General features: G+C 42.6%; 1 protein-coding gene across 2 annotated transcripts in view; it reads right to left on the reverse strand.

The window, feature by feature from the left end:
• Positions 1–14,170, reverse strand: part of LOC134346161 (HEPACAM family member 2-like) — a 49,069-nt gene that overhangs the window by 8,009 nt on the left and 26,890 nt on the right. Inside the window, exons 4-8 of one of the 2 annotated variants that reach the window (XM_063047474.1) lie at positions 10,568–10,684; positions 7,039–7,119; positions 5,108–5,230; positions 4,937–5,020; positions 3,217–3,315 (exon numbers count right to left, since the gene is read on the reverse strand). In XM_063047474.1, coding sequence (XP_062903544.1) covers positions 3,217–3,315; positions 4,937–5,020; positions 5,108–5,230; positions 7,039–7,119; positions 10,568–10,684 — 504 coding nt within the window. The remainder of the gene's footprint in view (positions 1–3,216; positions 3,316–4,936; positions 5,021–5,107; positions 5,231–7,038; positions 7,120–10,567; positions 10,685–14,170) is intronic. The other variant, XM_063047475.1, reaches the window with a different exon arrangement.

Raw genomic sequence — 14,170 nt, forward strand, 5'->3', positions numbered from 1 at the left:
ATGGGCTGCCAGTGTCGGTGGTGGAGGCAGATATGTTAGGGTCTTTTAAGAGACTCCTGTATAGATACATGGTGCTTAGAAAAATAGAGGGCTATGTGTAAACCAAGGTAATTTCTAAAGTAAGTACATGTTTGGCACAGCATTGTGGGCCGAAGGGCCTGTATTGTGTTGTACGTTTTCTATGTTTCTCATCACCATTTTTCTATGGAAAAGTCAGATTTGACTCAATCTCTCTTATATTTTGGTCCAGGTTAATGTGATTTCCCTATAGTTGTAATTGAACATACCGTAGGGATTTTAAGGGCAACAGACATTAAAACAGGCTAAATCATTAAAGGAAAAATCATTTTACTCATTTTGTGGGGCTGATATCATTGGGTGTACTGTGAAAGAATCTTTAAGTGGTCTGTGACTTTAAGACCTTAAGACCACAATGAGCAGAAATACGCCATTCAGCCCAACAAGTCTGCTCCACCATTCCATCATGGTAATCCCGGATCCCACTCAATGCCATACACCTGCCATCTCACCCTATCTTTTGATGCCCTGACCAATCTGGAAACTATCAACCTCCGCTTTAAATGTAGCCACAGACATGGCCTCCACTGTGGTCTTCGCAGAGCATTCCACACTCTCTGGCTAAAATAAACTTGCTCCTTCCCTCTGCTGTAAAAGATCACCCCTCAATTTTGAGGCTATTCCCTCTAGATCTGGATAACCCCATCATAGGAAACATCCTCTCCACATCCACCTTATGTAGTCCTTTCAACATTCAGTAGGTTTCAGTGAGAACCCCCTGCATTTTTCTGAATTCCAGTGAGTACAGGCCCAAAGCTGCCAAATGTTCCTCATACGTTAATCCCTTCATTCCTGGAATCACTCTTGTGAACCTCCTCTAAACACTCTCCAATGAAAACACATCCTTTCTGAGATATGGGGTCCCAATACTGTTGACAGTGCTCCAAGTGCGACCTGAGTAGTGTCCTATAAATCCTCAGCATCATCTCCTTACTTTCCACATACTCTATTCCCCTTGAAATAAAGGGGAATAATTGCATTTGCCTCCTTTACCACAGACTCAACCTGTATATTAACCTACTGGGAGTCTTGCACAAGGACTCCTAATTCCCTCTGAAACTCTGATGTTTGAATTTTCTACCCATTTAGATAATAGTTCATACTATTGCTCATTTTACCAAAATGCATTATCATACATTTCCCAACACTGTATTCCATCCGCCACTTCTTTGCCTATTCTTCCAATTTGTCTAAGTCCTGCTGCAATCACTTTGCTTCCTCAGCACTACCTACCCCTCTGCCTATCATTGCATCATCTGCAAGCTTTGTCACAAAGCCCTCAATTCCATTATCTAAATCATTCACAAAGGATGTTAAAAGTATCTGTCCCAGTACTGACCCCTGAGTAATACTACTAGTCACTGGCAGCTGACCAGAAAATACCCACTTTATTCCCACTCACTGCCTCCTACCTGTCAACCATTCCTCTTCTCATGCTAGTATTTTTTCCTGTAACACCACAGGATTTAATCTTGTTAAATAAATTATTTTATTTGGATATAAACTTCTGGACTCAACAAAGCACAGAATATGGATATACATAGTGCTAAAAAGTTTGTGAACCCTGTAGAATATCTCTATTTCTGCATAAATATGACCTAAATGTGATCAGATCTTCACTAGAACTAGATAAAGAGAAGCTAATTAAATTAATAGCACAAAAACATTATATTTGTTCACTTATTTATTGAGAGAAATTATCCAATATTACATATATTTCTCGGAAGATGTATGTGAGCCTCTGGGATAATGCCTTCTACAAAAGCTCTTTGGGGTCCAGAGTTCCAGTCAATGAGATGAGACTGGAGGAGTGGGTTGCAGAGATGCCATACTCTATAGAACAGATGTACAACGTCAGGTTATTGACAAAGCCTGACCCTTCTCAAGAAACATCCATTCATGTGCACCATGCCTCGATCAAAACAACTTTCAGAGGACCTTACCAGTAGAATTGTAGAGATGTATCAAACTGGGAAAGGCTGCAAAAGCATTTCTAAAGACCTGAGTGTTCATCAGTCCACAGTAAGAGAAATTGTCTACAAATGGAGGAAAATTATTATTGTTGCTACTTTCCCTGGGAGAGGGCATCCAGTGAAGATCACACCAAGAGCACAGTGTGCAATGCTGAAGGAGGTGGAAAAGAACCGAAGGGTAACAGGTAACACCTGCAGAAAACACTATAACTTGCTCAGTCTCTGTTCATGTGTCCAATACAAGAAAAACACTGAACAAGAATGGTGTTCATGGAAGGACACCACGGAGGAAACTACTGCTCTCCAAAAAACATTGCTGCACTTCTCAAGTTTGCAAAAGACTACCTGGATGTTCTACAATGCTTCTGGGACAATGTTGTGAGGACAGTTGAGACAAAACTGGAACCTTTTGGCAGAAATGCACATTGCTATGTTCGGAGGAAAAGGGGCACTGCACACCAACACCAAAACCTCATCCCAACTGTGAAGCATGGTGGAAGGAGCATCATGGATTGGAGCTGCTTTTCTGCCTCAGGATCTGGACAGCTTGCAATCCTTGAGGGAACAATGAATTCAAAACTGTATCAAGACACTTTACAGGAGAACGTCAGAGTAGCAGTCCGTCACCTGAAGCTTAATAGAAGTTGAATAATGCAAGAAGACAATCATCCAAAATACAAGCGTAAATCAACAGCAGAATTGTTTCAAAAGAAGATTTGCTTTTTGAAATGGCCGAGTCAAAGTCCTGACCTTAATCCTATAGAAGGGTTGTGAAAGGACCTGAAGCAAACAGTTCATGCAAGGAAGCCAGCAACATCCCAGAGTTGAAGCAGTTTTGTAAGGAGGAATGACCTAAAATTCCTCCAAGCCGAGGTGCAGAACTGATCAACGGTTATCAGAAACATTTGGTTGAGGTTATTGATGTACATGAGTAATTGAAAGCAAAGGTTCACATACTTTTTCCAACAAGTACATGTAATATTGGATCATTTTTCCTCAATAATTAAATGAACAAGTATAACATTTTTTGTGTTATTTAATTAATTGGGTTACCTTTACCTAGTTTTACGACTTGCGTGACGGTCTGTTCACATTTTAGGTCAACAATTCTGAATTCTTCAGGAAGTGAAGATAATTATAGTATTTAATATGATTTGATACTTACAGCGATATGTTGCAAAGAACACAGACGTTATAATAACACAGCTGAGCAATAATGCAATCGGTATGCTCCATGTTAAGATGGTGGTGTGACAACTTTGATCTGAAAATGTGTGAGAAGGAAACACTGAGTAAGTTGAATGTCTCCCAATACAACACTTATTTAGCACCTTCACCATGGTAAAACAACCCAAAGAATTTTTAATCAGCATTAGCAAACAAACTAGATACCATACCACAGAAAGAAACGCTATGACATACAAAGGGAGACTCAAGGACTGGACAATTATGTACACTCTACCATCTAGAGTTTGTGCCAAACTGAGAAGGCTCAATCAAAAAGTAGTCAAGTAATGGACATAACCAATGGTCTGTATCCATAATCATGGTCTGTAACCAATGTCCCAGAGTATGTCACCATGCCTGGCTATATCTTTGCTCAAGACGACTCACCAAGAAAGCACAGCATGGTATGGAAGCAAAAGCCAGGGACTATTATTGATTATCCTCTTTACTGATTCTGAACTCCATAAATTTCCTAAGCAAAGTCAAGTGCACTCAAAGGGGCCTCCTGTTTGCCACCAACTACACTCCCTCAGCAAAATTAATTAGAACTCTCCATATTGAACACCATTTAGAGGTGGCATTGAGTAGAACAAGGAGACAGGATCTACTCTGGTCGGGGTCTTCAATGTCCAATAGTATAGCATCAGGATTGACCTCACTGAAGGAGTTCTTAAGCAGACAGCTTGTACCAGGGTTGTGGCAGGAGAAAAGGGAACCAAGGTGATGAAAAGCCTCTTCAGCCTCATCCACATAAATTAAGTTAGTAAATTGGTTTGCTATTTTCAAATTTACCGAAGTACAGTGAAAAGATAATTTTGTCTGTCATCCATACTGATCATAGTATCAGTGCATTGAAAAGAAGTGAAAATAAGAACAGAATGCAGAATATAGTGACCCAGTTACAGAGAAACCACAATGCAAGGAGACAAGGTACAAGACCAGGACAAGGTCGATTGTGAGGTCAAAAGGCCATTCAGTAGGATTATAACAGAGGGATACCAACTGCCCTTGTTTTCAGGCTATAATATTTCCTGCCCGATGGAATGGTGGGGTGGTGGGGGGTGGGGGGGTGGAATAAGAAAGAATGTCTGAGATCAGGGAGATCATTGATTATGTTGGCTGCTTTATCAAGGGAGCATGAAGTTTAGAGAGTCTATGAATTGAAGGCTGATTTTTGTGATATATGAAGCTGTTTCCAGCTCTCCCTGCAGTTCCTTATGGTCATGGGCAAAGAAATTTCCATACCAGACCGTGATACATCTTGATAGGATGTTTTGTACCGTGAATCTATAAAAATTGTGGAAGTGCCACATTTCTTTAGCCTCCTAAGGAAGCAGAGCCATGGTGCACATTCCTGGCCACGGCATCTACATGGCTATTAGCGAGGTTCACTCCTAAGAACCTGAGGCTCTCAATCCTCTTGACATCAGCACTTTTGATATAAACAGGAGCGTGTGCACCCCCTGAAGTCAACAACCAGCTCGATTGTTTAGCCAACATTGAAGTAAGGCTTGTATATCCACAGAAAATAACATGTACTGATTGCAGATTAATCTGGGTTTAACAGTGGTGATGGGAGCGGCCAATTTGCACAGTACTTGTGACTGTAAAACATGCTGAGTACACAGAAATGCCAATGTTTGCAACATTAGACTCACTGTTTTCCTGAACCTCTTCCTTTAGGAGAGTGATTGAAATGGGGATTATAATGAAACCACTCAAGGCAATGAAATGTTGAGATCCTGTCAAAAGAAAATGATATAATTAGTTGCAAGTATAGTTTTACTGTTAAAGCAAGAAATTTTGTGCAATAATGAACTGTTCTTTACCTTTTTTCCCTTGGAATTTCCCATTAAAGGAGCAGCCAAATTTCAGAATGACAATTGGTGTAATTATGGCCAAAAACAGGGCAGAGACAGTGCATAATGCAACAACGGGTAGAAAGACAGCACCTGGAGGGAAGATTCAACAATACTGGTTAGTAATTCATAACACATTTAAATTTGTTTCTAATTCATATTTTGGGGGTCTGGATAGACCTTGAGAGCACAGCTGGTGAAAATTCAAAGGATACAAAAGATTCAAAGTTCAAAGGATATATGCAGTATACAACTTTGAGATTCGTCTTTTCCACAGACAGCCACAAAACAAAGAAAACCATGGTACCCGTTCAAAGAAAAACATAAACCCCACCCCCTCAGTGCAGAAAATAAATCACACAAATGGCAACAAGTATATCATACATCCCCCTCACGCGCAAAGGGGAACAAGAAGGAATGATCAAAAGCACAGAAATATAAAACGCAAAATCAAAAGAGTCCATATTCAGTTCAGCTTAGTATTCATTACCTACAGGCTGCAAAGTTGCACAAAATAGTAACAGATAAAGCAGCTACCAGGAAATACATTCCAATCTATAAACCACAGACCCAGAACTTCGGTACCATCCTCTGTCAGCATGGAGGGAGAGCGAGGTCATTCAAGTGCAGGGAATTTTCCATTGGGAGCAGTGAGCGGGGGGGGGTGGAGGGGGAGACTGTCACATGCGAACAACTTCCTCTGGCAACAGCGAGCAAGAGGCTGGTATCAGGTGCTGAACACTCGCTCAGATTCCTCACTCGCCTCGCTGTTTCAATCCTCTTCAATGCATCCATTGTGAGACTGGTGAAAAGTGGTGTTGATCTTGGTCTCGTGCCCATTTCTAAGCTTCCTGGACACAAGGCCTCCCATTACATTGTTGCAGGCAGCAAAGCACCAGAAAATGTCCCCATAGTGACACAAGACTCAGCAACCATGAACAGCAACATCTGCAAATCAGAATTGTTATGACTTGGAAGGGACCCAACTGGTGATTGTGATTTCATACACCTGCTGTCCTTTCCTCGGCAATTTGAGGTGTGGATTTGGAAAGAAATGTCCTTCTAAGCTATCAATGTGAATACAGTGTGAGACAACCAAAAGAATTTTTGATGATAGGTTGAAGCATTACGAATAACATTTGGACCTGTACATTGGTTTGATCTTCTTGACAAAGATAGTTTTAGCCTGATCTAGATACCCTTATTTTTGTCTGAGCCTAAGCCTTCTTACATGAGCAGATGAACTGCATACATTCTCCACAAGGATTTGGAGATGAACCCAGTGATTATTACTCTATTGCATTTTTCAGTTTCCTACTAATCATTCTATTCCTTACCAAATAGTTCTGTGTCCTTGAATGAAAATTGCAGAATAAGCTTTCAAATTTTGGATATTTCATTTAAATACACAGTTTCCACTGCATCAATCATGAATAGGTTCTTGATTAGCCAGGGCATCAAAGGGTATGTGGAAAAGGCAAGGGAGTTGGGATCACTGGAAGAATTGGATCAGCCATGATTGAATGGCGGAGCAGACTCGATGGGGCGAATGGCTTACTCCTGTTCCTCTCTCTTACGTTCTTATGGTCCAATTTGATGTTCTGAAGATTGTGTTATTTTTTCACTAACTGGAATTGATTCCCCTGAGGAGTGACCTTATACAGGTTATAAAGTCATGAGAACACTCTCCTTTTCCAGGGTAAGGAAATCTTGGCTGATGGTTTCAGAGATTCAAAGAGCATGTGAGGTGCCAGCTTTTCCACTGAGAGGGTGCTGGACGTATGCAATAAGCTGCCAGAGGAAGTGGGAGAGATGGGGACAATAACAATTCACAAAGGACATTTGGAGAGGGTCACTGAGCTTGAGAGGGATATGGACCAAACACATCTTTGTGCTCATACCTTTAATCACAATCCAGGAGATGAGGGCAACGAAGGCACCAACAACAGACAAAATGTTGCAAATAACGAGGCTCTGAAACACTACAGAGAAATGAACAATAACATTAAAATTGCTTAATTCCACTTCAACCTACTCAACAGCTATTTATAAATATGAATAAATTGTACACAACCATCATCTCAGGTAATATTGAAGGGACCTGAGTGGGTAAGATTGACAGTGACACTGATGCTCAGAGATTGTTATGAAATACAAAGCTAACACTCACTTTCACTCTCCCAAATTCAACTTTTTTGTCTCTTATGCTTCACTTTCAATAAAACATTAGGTGCACCTGGATTATTCATTGATTAAAACCATTAGTTTCTCTGCATCTTCCTTCCTTTCCTCTTTCTTGTTGAACAAACCTCACCAAACATCTTCCACTGCCTAGTATGAAAACTTCCCTAAACACATGCTGATAATATCCAACTCCCAATCACAACACCATTTCAGAGCTCTGTTGGTTCATAATCCTAACAGCGCCCCCTTCTCAAATATAGCTCCTACCATTTACAAATCAGACATCGCCATTCTGTATCAAAACTCATTCATAAATATTAGCAGCCCATTCCCAAGCTCCACTACCTCTCCAAAGACATGTGACACGAGTAAACAGTTAACGTTTTGAGCCGAGACCCTTCATCAGGACTGGTTGACTGTTTACTATTTTCCATAGATGCTGCCTGGCCTGCTGAGTTCCTCCATCATTTTCTGTGTGTTGCTTGGATTTCCAGCATCTGCAGAATTTCTGTTACAGGTGTTAGGTGAAACCAGGAGAGGGAGAGAGGTGAAGTAAAGAGCGAGGAAGTTGACTGGTGAAAGAGATAAAGGGCTGGAGAAGGGGAAATCTGATAGGAGAGGACAGAAAGGCATGGAAGAGAGGGAAGGGAGAGCAGCACCAAGGGGAGGTGATGGGCAGGTAAGGAGATAATGTGAGAGAGGGAAATGGGGGAAATGGGAATGGGGAATACTGAAGGGTAGGGGGGGCATTACCGGAAGTTCGAGAAATTGATGTTCATGCCATCAGGTTGGAGGCTACCAAGAAGGATTATAAGGTGCTGCTCCTCCAACCTGAGTGTGGCCTAATCATGACAGTAGAGGAGGCCATGGACTGACATGTCAGAATGGGAACGGGCTGTAGAATTAAAATGGGTGGCCCCTGGGGACCCCGCTTTTTCCAGCAGATGGAGCAGACTCCCGATCTATGTCGTACCTCACCAATGTACAGGAAGCTATACTGGGAGCACTGGACACAGTAAATGACCCCCAGCAGACTCACAGGTGAAGTGTTGCCTCACCTGGAAGGACTGTTTGGTGCCCTAAATGATAATGGGGGAGGAGGTGTAGGGGGAAGGTGTAGCACTTGTTCCGATTGCAAGGATAAGTGTCAGGAGGGAAATCGTTGGGGAGGAATGAATGGACAAGGAAGTCGCGTAGGGAGCAATCCCTGTGGTAGCAGAAAGTAGGTGGAAGGGAAAGATGTGCTTGGAGGTGGGATCCCACTGGAAATGGCAGAAGTTATGGAGAGTTATGTGCTGGACACAGAAACTGGTGGGGTGGTAGGTAAGGAGAAGAAAACCCCATCCCTGGAGGGGTGGCAGGAGATGGGGTGAGGGAAGACGTGTGGGAAATAGAAGAGATGCGGGTAAGAGCAGCATTGATGGTGGAGGAAAGGAAGCCCCTTTCTTTGAAGGAGGAGGATATCTCCGTAATTCTGGAATGAACTGTATATATACATGCATATTCTGCATTGTTGTATTTTTACTGATATTCCATATGGGTTTGTTGAAGTATGTGCTGGAACTGAGCATCGTGTCGTGGGGGCGTGGTGGGAGGAGAGGTGGTGGGTGTCAGGACTCTTATTACGTGATTGTTATTTTGTCTGTGCTTACTGTGTGTGACTATAGTTAATGCGTCTTTGCACCTTGATCCCAAATAATGCTGCTTCATTTCGCTGTATTCATTAGTATTCATATATAGTTAAATGACAATTAAACTTCAATTGAGTTGAAGTAAACTGAGTTGAATTGAATTAAAAGCCTCATCCTGAGAGCAGATGCAGTGAGGATGGAGGAATTGAGAGAAAGGGAATGGTATTTGTACAACTAACAGGGTGGGAAGTATATTCCAGATATCTGTGAGAATTCACCCCTCCCCACTGATCTCCCTGCTGGCACTTACCTGGTAAGCTGAACCAGTGCTATACCTGCCCCTATACCTCCTCCCCCACTACCATTCAGAGCCCGCAACAGTCCTTTCAGGTGAGGTGACACTTCATCTGTGAGTCTGTTGGGGTCATCGACTGTATCCAGTTCTCCCGGTGTTGCCTCCTGTAAATTGGTGAGACCCAACGTAGATTGGGAGCCCACTTCACCGAGCACCTATGCTTCATCCGCCAGAAAAAGCGGGATCTCCCAGTGGCTAATCATTTTAATTCTACTTCCCATTCTGACATGTCAGTCCATGGTTTTCACTACTGCCGTGATAAGACCACACTCAGGTTGGAGGAGCAACACCTTATGTTCCATCTGGGTAGCCTCCAACCTGATGGTATGATTATCGATTTCTGAAACTGCCGGTAATGCGACTGCCCCTCCCTGCCCTCCACCATTCCTATTCCCTCTCTGATGCATCTCCTTACCTGCCCAGCAGCTCCCCCTGGTGCTCCTCTTCCTTCCCTTTCTTCCATGGCCTTCTGTCCTTTCCTATCAGATTTGCCAATCCTAACTCTTTGCTTCACCCCTCCTCCCACTCCTGGTTTCACCTATCACTTGTGTTCCTTCCTCCACACCCCTCACCTTCTTACTCTAACTTCTCATCTTTTCTCCTCCAGTCCTGATGAAGAGACTCAGCCCAATCATCGACTGTACTCTGTCCCATAGATGCTGCCTGGCCTGCTGAGTTCCTTCAGCATTTCGTGTGTGTTGCTTGGATTTCCAGCATCTGCAGATTTTCTCTTGTTTCTGAGGTAATATATTTTGAATGTATTTTTCTTAATGTATTGTCTTATTGCATTGGGTACAGAAAAGACTAAGAGACCCACAACATCTCACCTATAGTATTGATGGTTTGCACTCCAGAAAGGCTACGAACACCATGCTGTACACATATGCATTTCTGCCAATGAAAATGATCCATCATGTTTCACAGATGCCTAGTTTTAAAGCTGCCAAATCTGTTCTACTGCAAGTCAATCCTATTCATCATGCTTGCAGAGAAACACAACATGATGGAAGGTGCAAAGACTTGCCTTCACAAGGCCTGTCTGGCACTCACTTCCACTAACACTATTGTCGTCAACAACATCCAGTACAGGCAGATTAGGAAGGACAAAGCCAAGTCAGTTTTTCCCTCCCATGCCTCAGACCCATTCTGACAGCGATATCATTCTGGCTAGCTGGTTGATTTATTGAGATGATACCCAGCAAAACTCAGTGATGGATATTGAAGGCTCCCAACCTATTCAACATTGGACACATACAGTACCTTGGTTTGATTTCTTCTTCAACCATGACCGAAGCAAGAATCCATTATAAGATACCAAAGATGATACCAGTGCTGTGATTGACGCAATAATAATTATAGAGTCTTCACCAGAAATACCTGTTATTGAAATATTCACATAATAGAACAGAGTCAGAGAGTTATAAACAACAAAAACAGGTGCTTTGACTCAACTTGTCCATGTCAACCAAAGTATCTTTCTGAGATGGTCCCAGTTACCTGGGATTCCCAACCTGGGGTCAACAGAAATTCTATTGGCAAATTCTATTAGTCCATGGTGTAAAAAGATCCTGAACCCCTGCTCATAATCTTTTCTACACACATACCTCTCTGAATGTATTTTACATTTTGTAATTGCCTCTACTGCTTTATCTGACATCTTAATCCATATACCCACCCCTTCAAGTGTGAAACACCTTTCTCTCAGCTCCCCCAAGTCTTTCCCTTCTCACTGTAAACCTCTAGTTTTAGACTCTCCCTACTTGGGAAAAGACTGCGACAATCCATCTTTCCTATGTTCCTCCTGATTGCTTTTAAAATTCTATTAAGGTCACCCACCTGATAGCCTCCTTTTTGCCAGTGAAAAGAGTCCAAGCATATCTAATCACACAATTTAAAAAGGCATTTGAGAAAATGACCATTAGTACTCCCATATTTCAATACAGACCATTTGGTAGACTCATCTGTCAGGAATTTGAGATTAAATTAGGGTCGATGTTGCTTCAAATCCATAATGATTGAAGGTTCTTGTCTACTGCATTACTGCAACTGAGTTATCATGAATTGAGTCACCAAGAATGCATGGTGAATGTGGTCTATTCAGCGATGCCTGCATTAATTTAGTTGGTTATTCAACTCATCACAGATCTTGGTGAATTTATGTGTAGTTGTAAAACAAAACCTTGATCTATCCAGTGTATTTTTGGAGAATGTGATGCCTTGTATGATTTCACTGTTGCAATTTGTAAGAGGAAGATTTAATCTGCTGAAACAGAAAATCTGATTTGTTAATAATGGTTGAGAAATAAATATTCTGGAGCACAAGAGTGAACTTAATCAGAATCAGGTTTAATATCACCAGCCTACATCGTGAAATTTGTTGACTTTACGACGGCAGTACAATGCAATACATAATAATAGGATTAAAAAAACTGAATTGCAGTATGTATATATATGTGCCTTCAGGCTTCTGTACCTCTTTCTTGATGGAAGCAATGAAAACAAGGAACGGCCTGAGTGATAGGGTTACTTAACGATGGAAGCCATCTTTTTTGATGCATCAGTCCTTGAAGATGTCCTGGATACGACAGAGGTTAGTGCACATGGTGGAACTGGCCAACTTTACAACTCTCTGCAGCTTGCTTTGATCCTCTCCTTCTCTATTGAAAGAGGTACCACAACCAAAACAGGGCCATGGCCCAGAAAGCACTTCTGGGATTTTGTCCTGCCTGCAGTACTTGCAGACTGTTATTCCCTACAGGGCAAAACCTAAAATCATGCCTTTTGTGGTTGGCTGCCAGTGACTAGTGGTTTTCCACAGAGGTCAGTGTTGGGACCACTTCTTTTTATGCTGTGTGTCAATGATTTAGATGATGGAATAGATGGCTTTGTAGCCAAGTCTGTAGATGATACAAAGATTGGTACAGGGGCAGGTAGTGTTGAGGAAACAGGTAGGCTGCAGAAGGACTGAGACAGATTAGGAGAATGGGCAAGTAAGTGACAAATGAAATGCAATGTTGGAAAATGCATGGTTGTGCATTTTAGTAGAAGAAATAAATGAGCAGACTATTTTCTAACTGGCAAGAAAATCGAAAATCTGAGATGCAAAGGGACTTCGGAGTCCCTATACAGAAACCCTAGAAGTTAACTTGCAGGTAGAGTCAGTGGTGAGGAAAGCAAATGCAATGTTAGCATCCATTTCAAGTGGTCTAGAGTGCAGAAACACGGTGTGATGCTGAAGCTTTGTGGAGCACTGGTGAAGCCTTGCTTTCGATATTGTGAACTGTTTTGGGTTCCTCATCTAAGAAAAGATGAGGGAAGAGATGTACTGGCACTGGGGGGAGTGGTTCAGAGGAGGCTCGCACGGATGATTCTGTGAATGAAAAGATTAGCGTACAAGGAACGTTTATTGGCTCGGTTTGTACTCACTGGAATTTAGAAGGATGAGGCAGGATCCCATTGAAACATTTCAAATGTTGAAAGGCTTAGACAGAGTAGATGTGGAAAGGAGGGTTCCCATGAAGAGGAAGTCTAGGACAAGAGGGCACAACCTCAGGATAGAGAGGCACCCATTTAAAACAGAGAAGGGGAGAAAATTCTTTAGCCAGAAGGTGATGAATTTGTGGAACTTAATACCACATGTAGCCGTGGAGGCCTGGTCGTTGGGTGTACTTAAGGCAGAGTTTGATAGGTTCTTAATTAGACAGGTCATCAGATGTTACGGAGGGAAGGCTGGGGAATGGGGCTGACGAGGGGAAAATAAGATCAGCCATGATTGAATTGGGGAGCAGACTCAATGGAACAAATGGCCTAATTCTGCTCCTATGTCTTATGGTCTTATGAATGTCTCTGATGCTTCACTCCAGATGTGGTAAACACCTTCCATGAACACTTTGAAAGAGAGAATAAAACTACACCTGTGTGAATCGCTGCAGCAAACATGAGGAAATCTGCAGATGCTGGAATTTCAAGCAACACACATAAAAGTTGCTGGTGAACACAGCAGGCTAAGCAGCATGTATAGGAAGAGGTACAGTCGACGTTTCGAGCCGAGACCCTTTGTCAGGACTAACTGAAAGAAGAGCTAGTAAGAGATTTGAAAGTGGGAGGTGGAGGGGGAGATCCAAAATGATAGGAGAAGACAGGAGGGGGAGGGATGGAGCCAAGAGCTGGACAGTTGATTGGCAAAAGGGATAAGAGAGGATCATGGGACAGGAGGCCTAGGGAGAAAGAAAGAGGGAGAGGGGAAGCCCAGAGGATGGGCAATAACGGATGGGGTACGAGGGGGAGGTGCGGCATTAACGGAAGTTAAAGAAGTCAATGTTCATGCCATCAGGTTGGAGGCTACCCAGACGAAATATAAGGTGTTGTTCCTCCAACCTGAGCTCACCCTGAGCTCTGATGTACCTGGTAGGCCACTGAAAATCTGTGCCAACCAGCTGGTGTGAATATTGAAGAACATCGTCAATCTCTCACTGCTGCAGATGGAGATTCCCAGCTGCTTCAAAAGGGCGACCATTACACTGGTGCCCAAAAGGAGCTGGGTGAGCTGTCTCTACAACCATTGCCCAGTAGCACTCATATCTACTGTGATGAAGTGCTTTGAGAGGTTGGTCATGGTGAGAATCAACTCCTGCCTAAGCAAGGAGCTGTACCACTGCAGTTTGCCTATCACCAACGTCCATCTACAGTGGATGCAATCTCACTGGCACTCCACTTAGCCATGAATCACCTGACAACAGTAATACCTGTGTTAGGCTGCTGTTTATTGATTACAACTCTACGTTTAACACCATCATGCCCTCAGTACCAATCAACAAGCTCCAAACTTGGGCCTCTTAACCTCCCTTTGCAAATGGATCCTTG

Source organism: Mobula hypostoma, chromosome 5, assembly GCF_963921235.1.
Source record: "Mobula hypostoma chromosome 5, sMobHyp1.1, whole genome shotgun sequence".
Taxonomy (NCBI): domain Eukaryota; kingdom Metazoa; phylum Chordata; class Chondrichthyes; order Myliobatiformes; family Myliobatidae; genus Mobula; species Mobula hypostoma.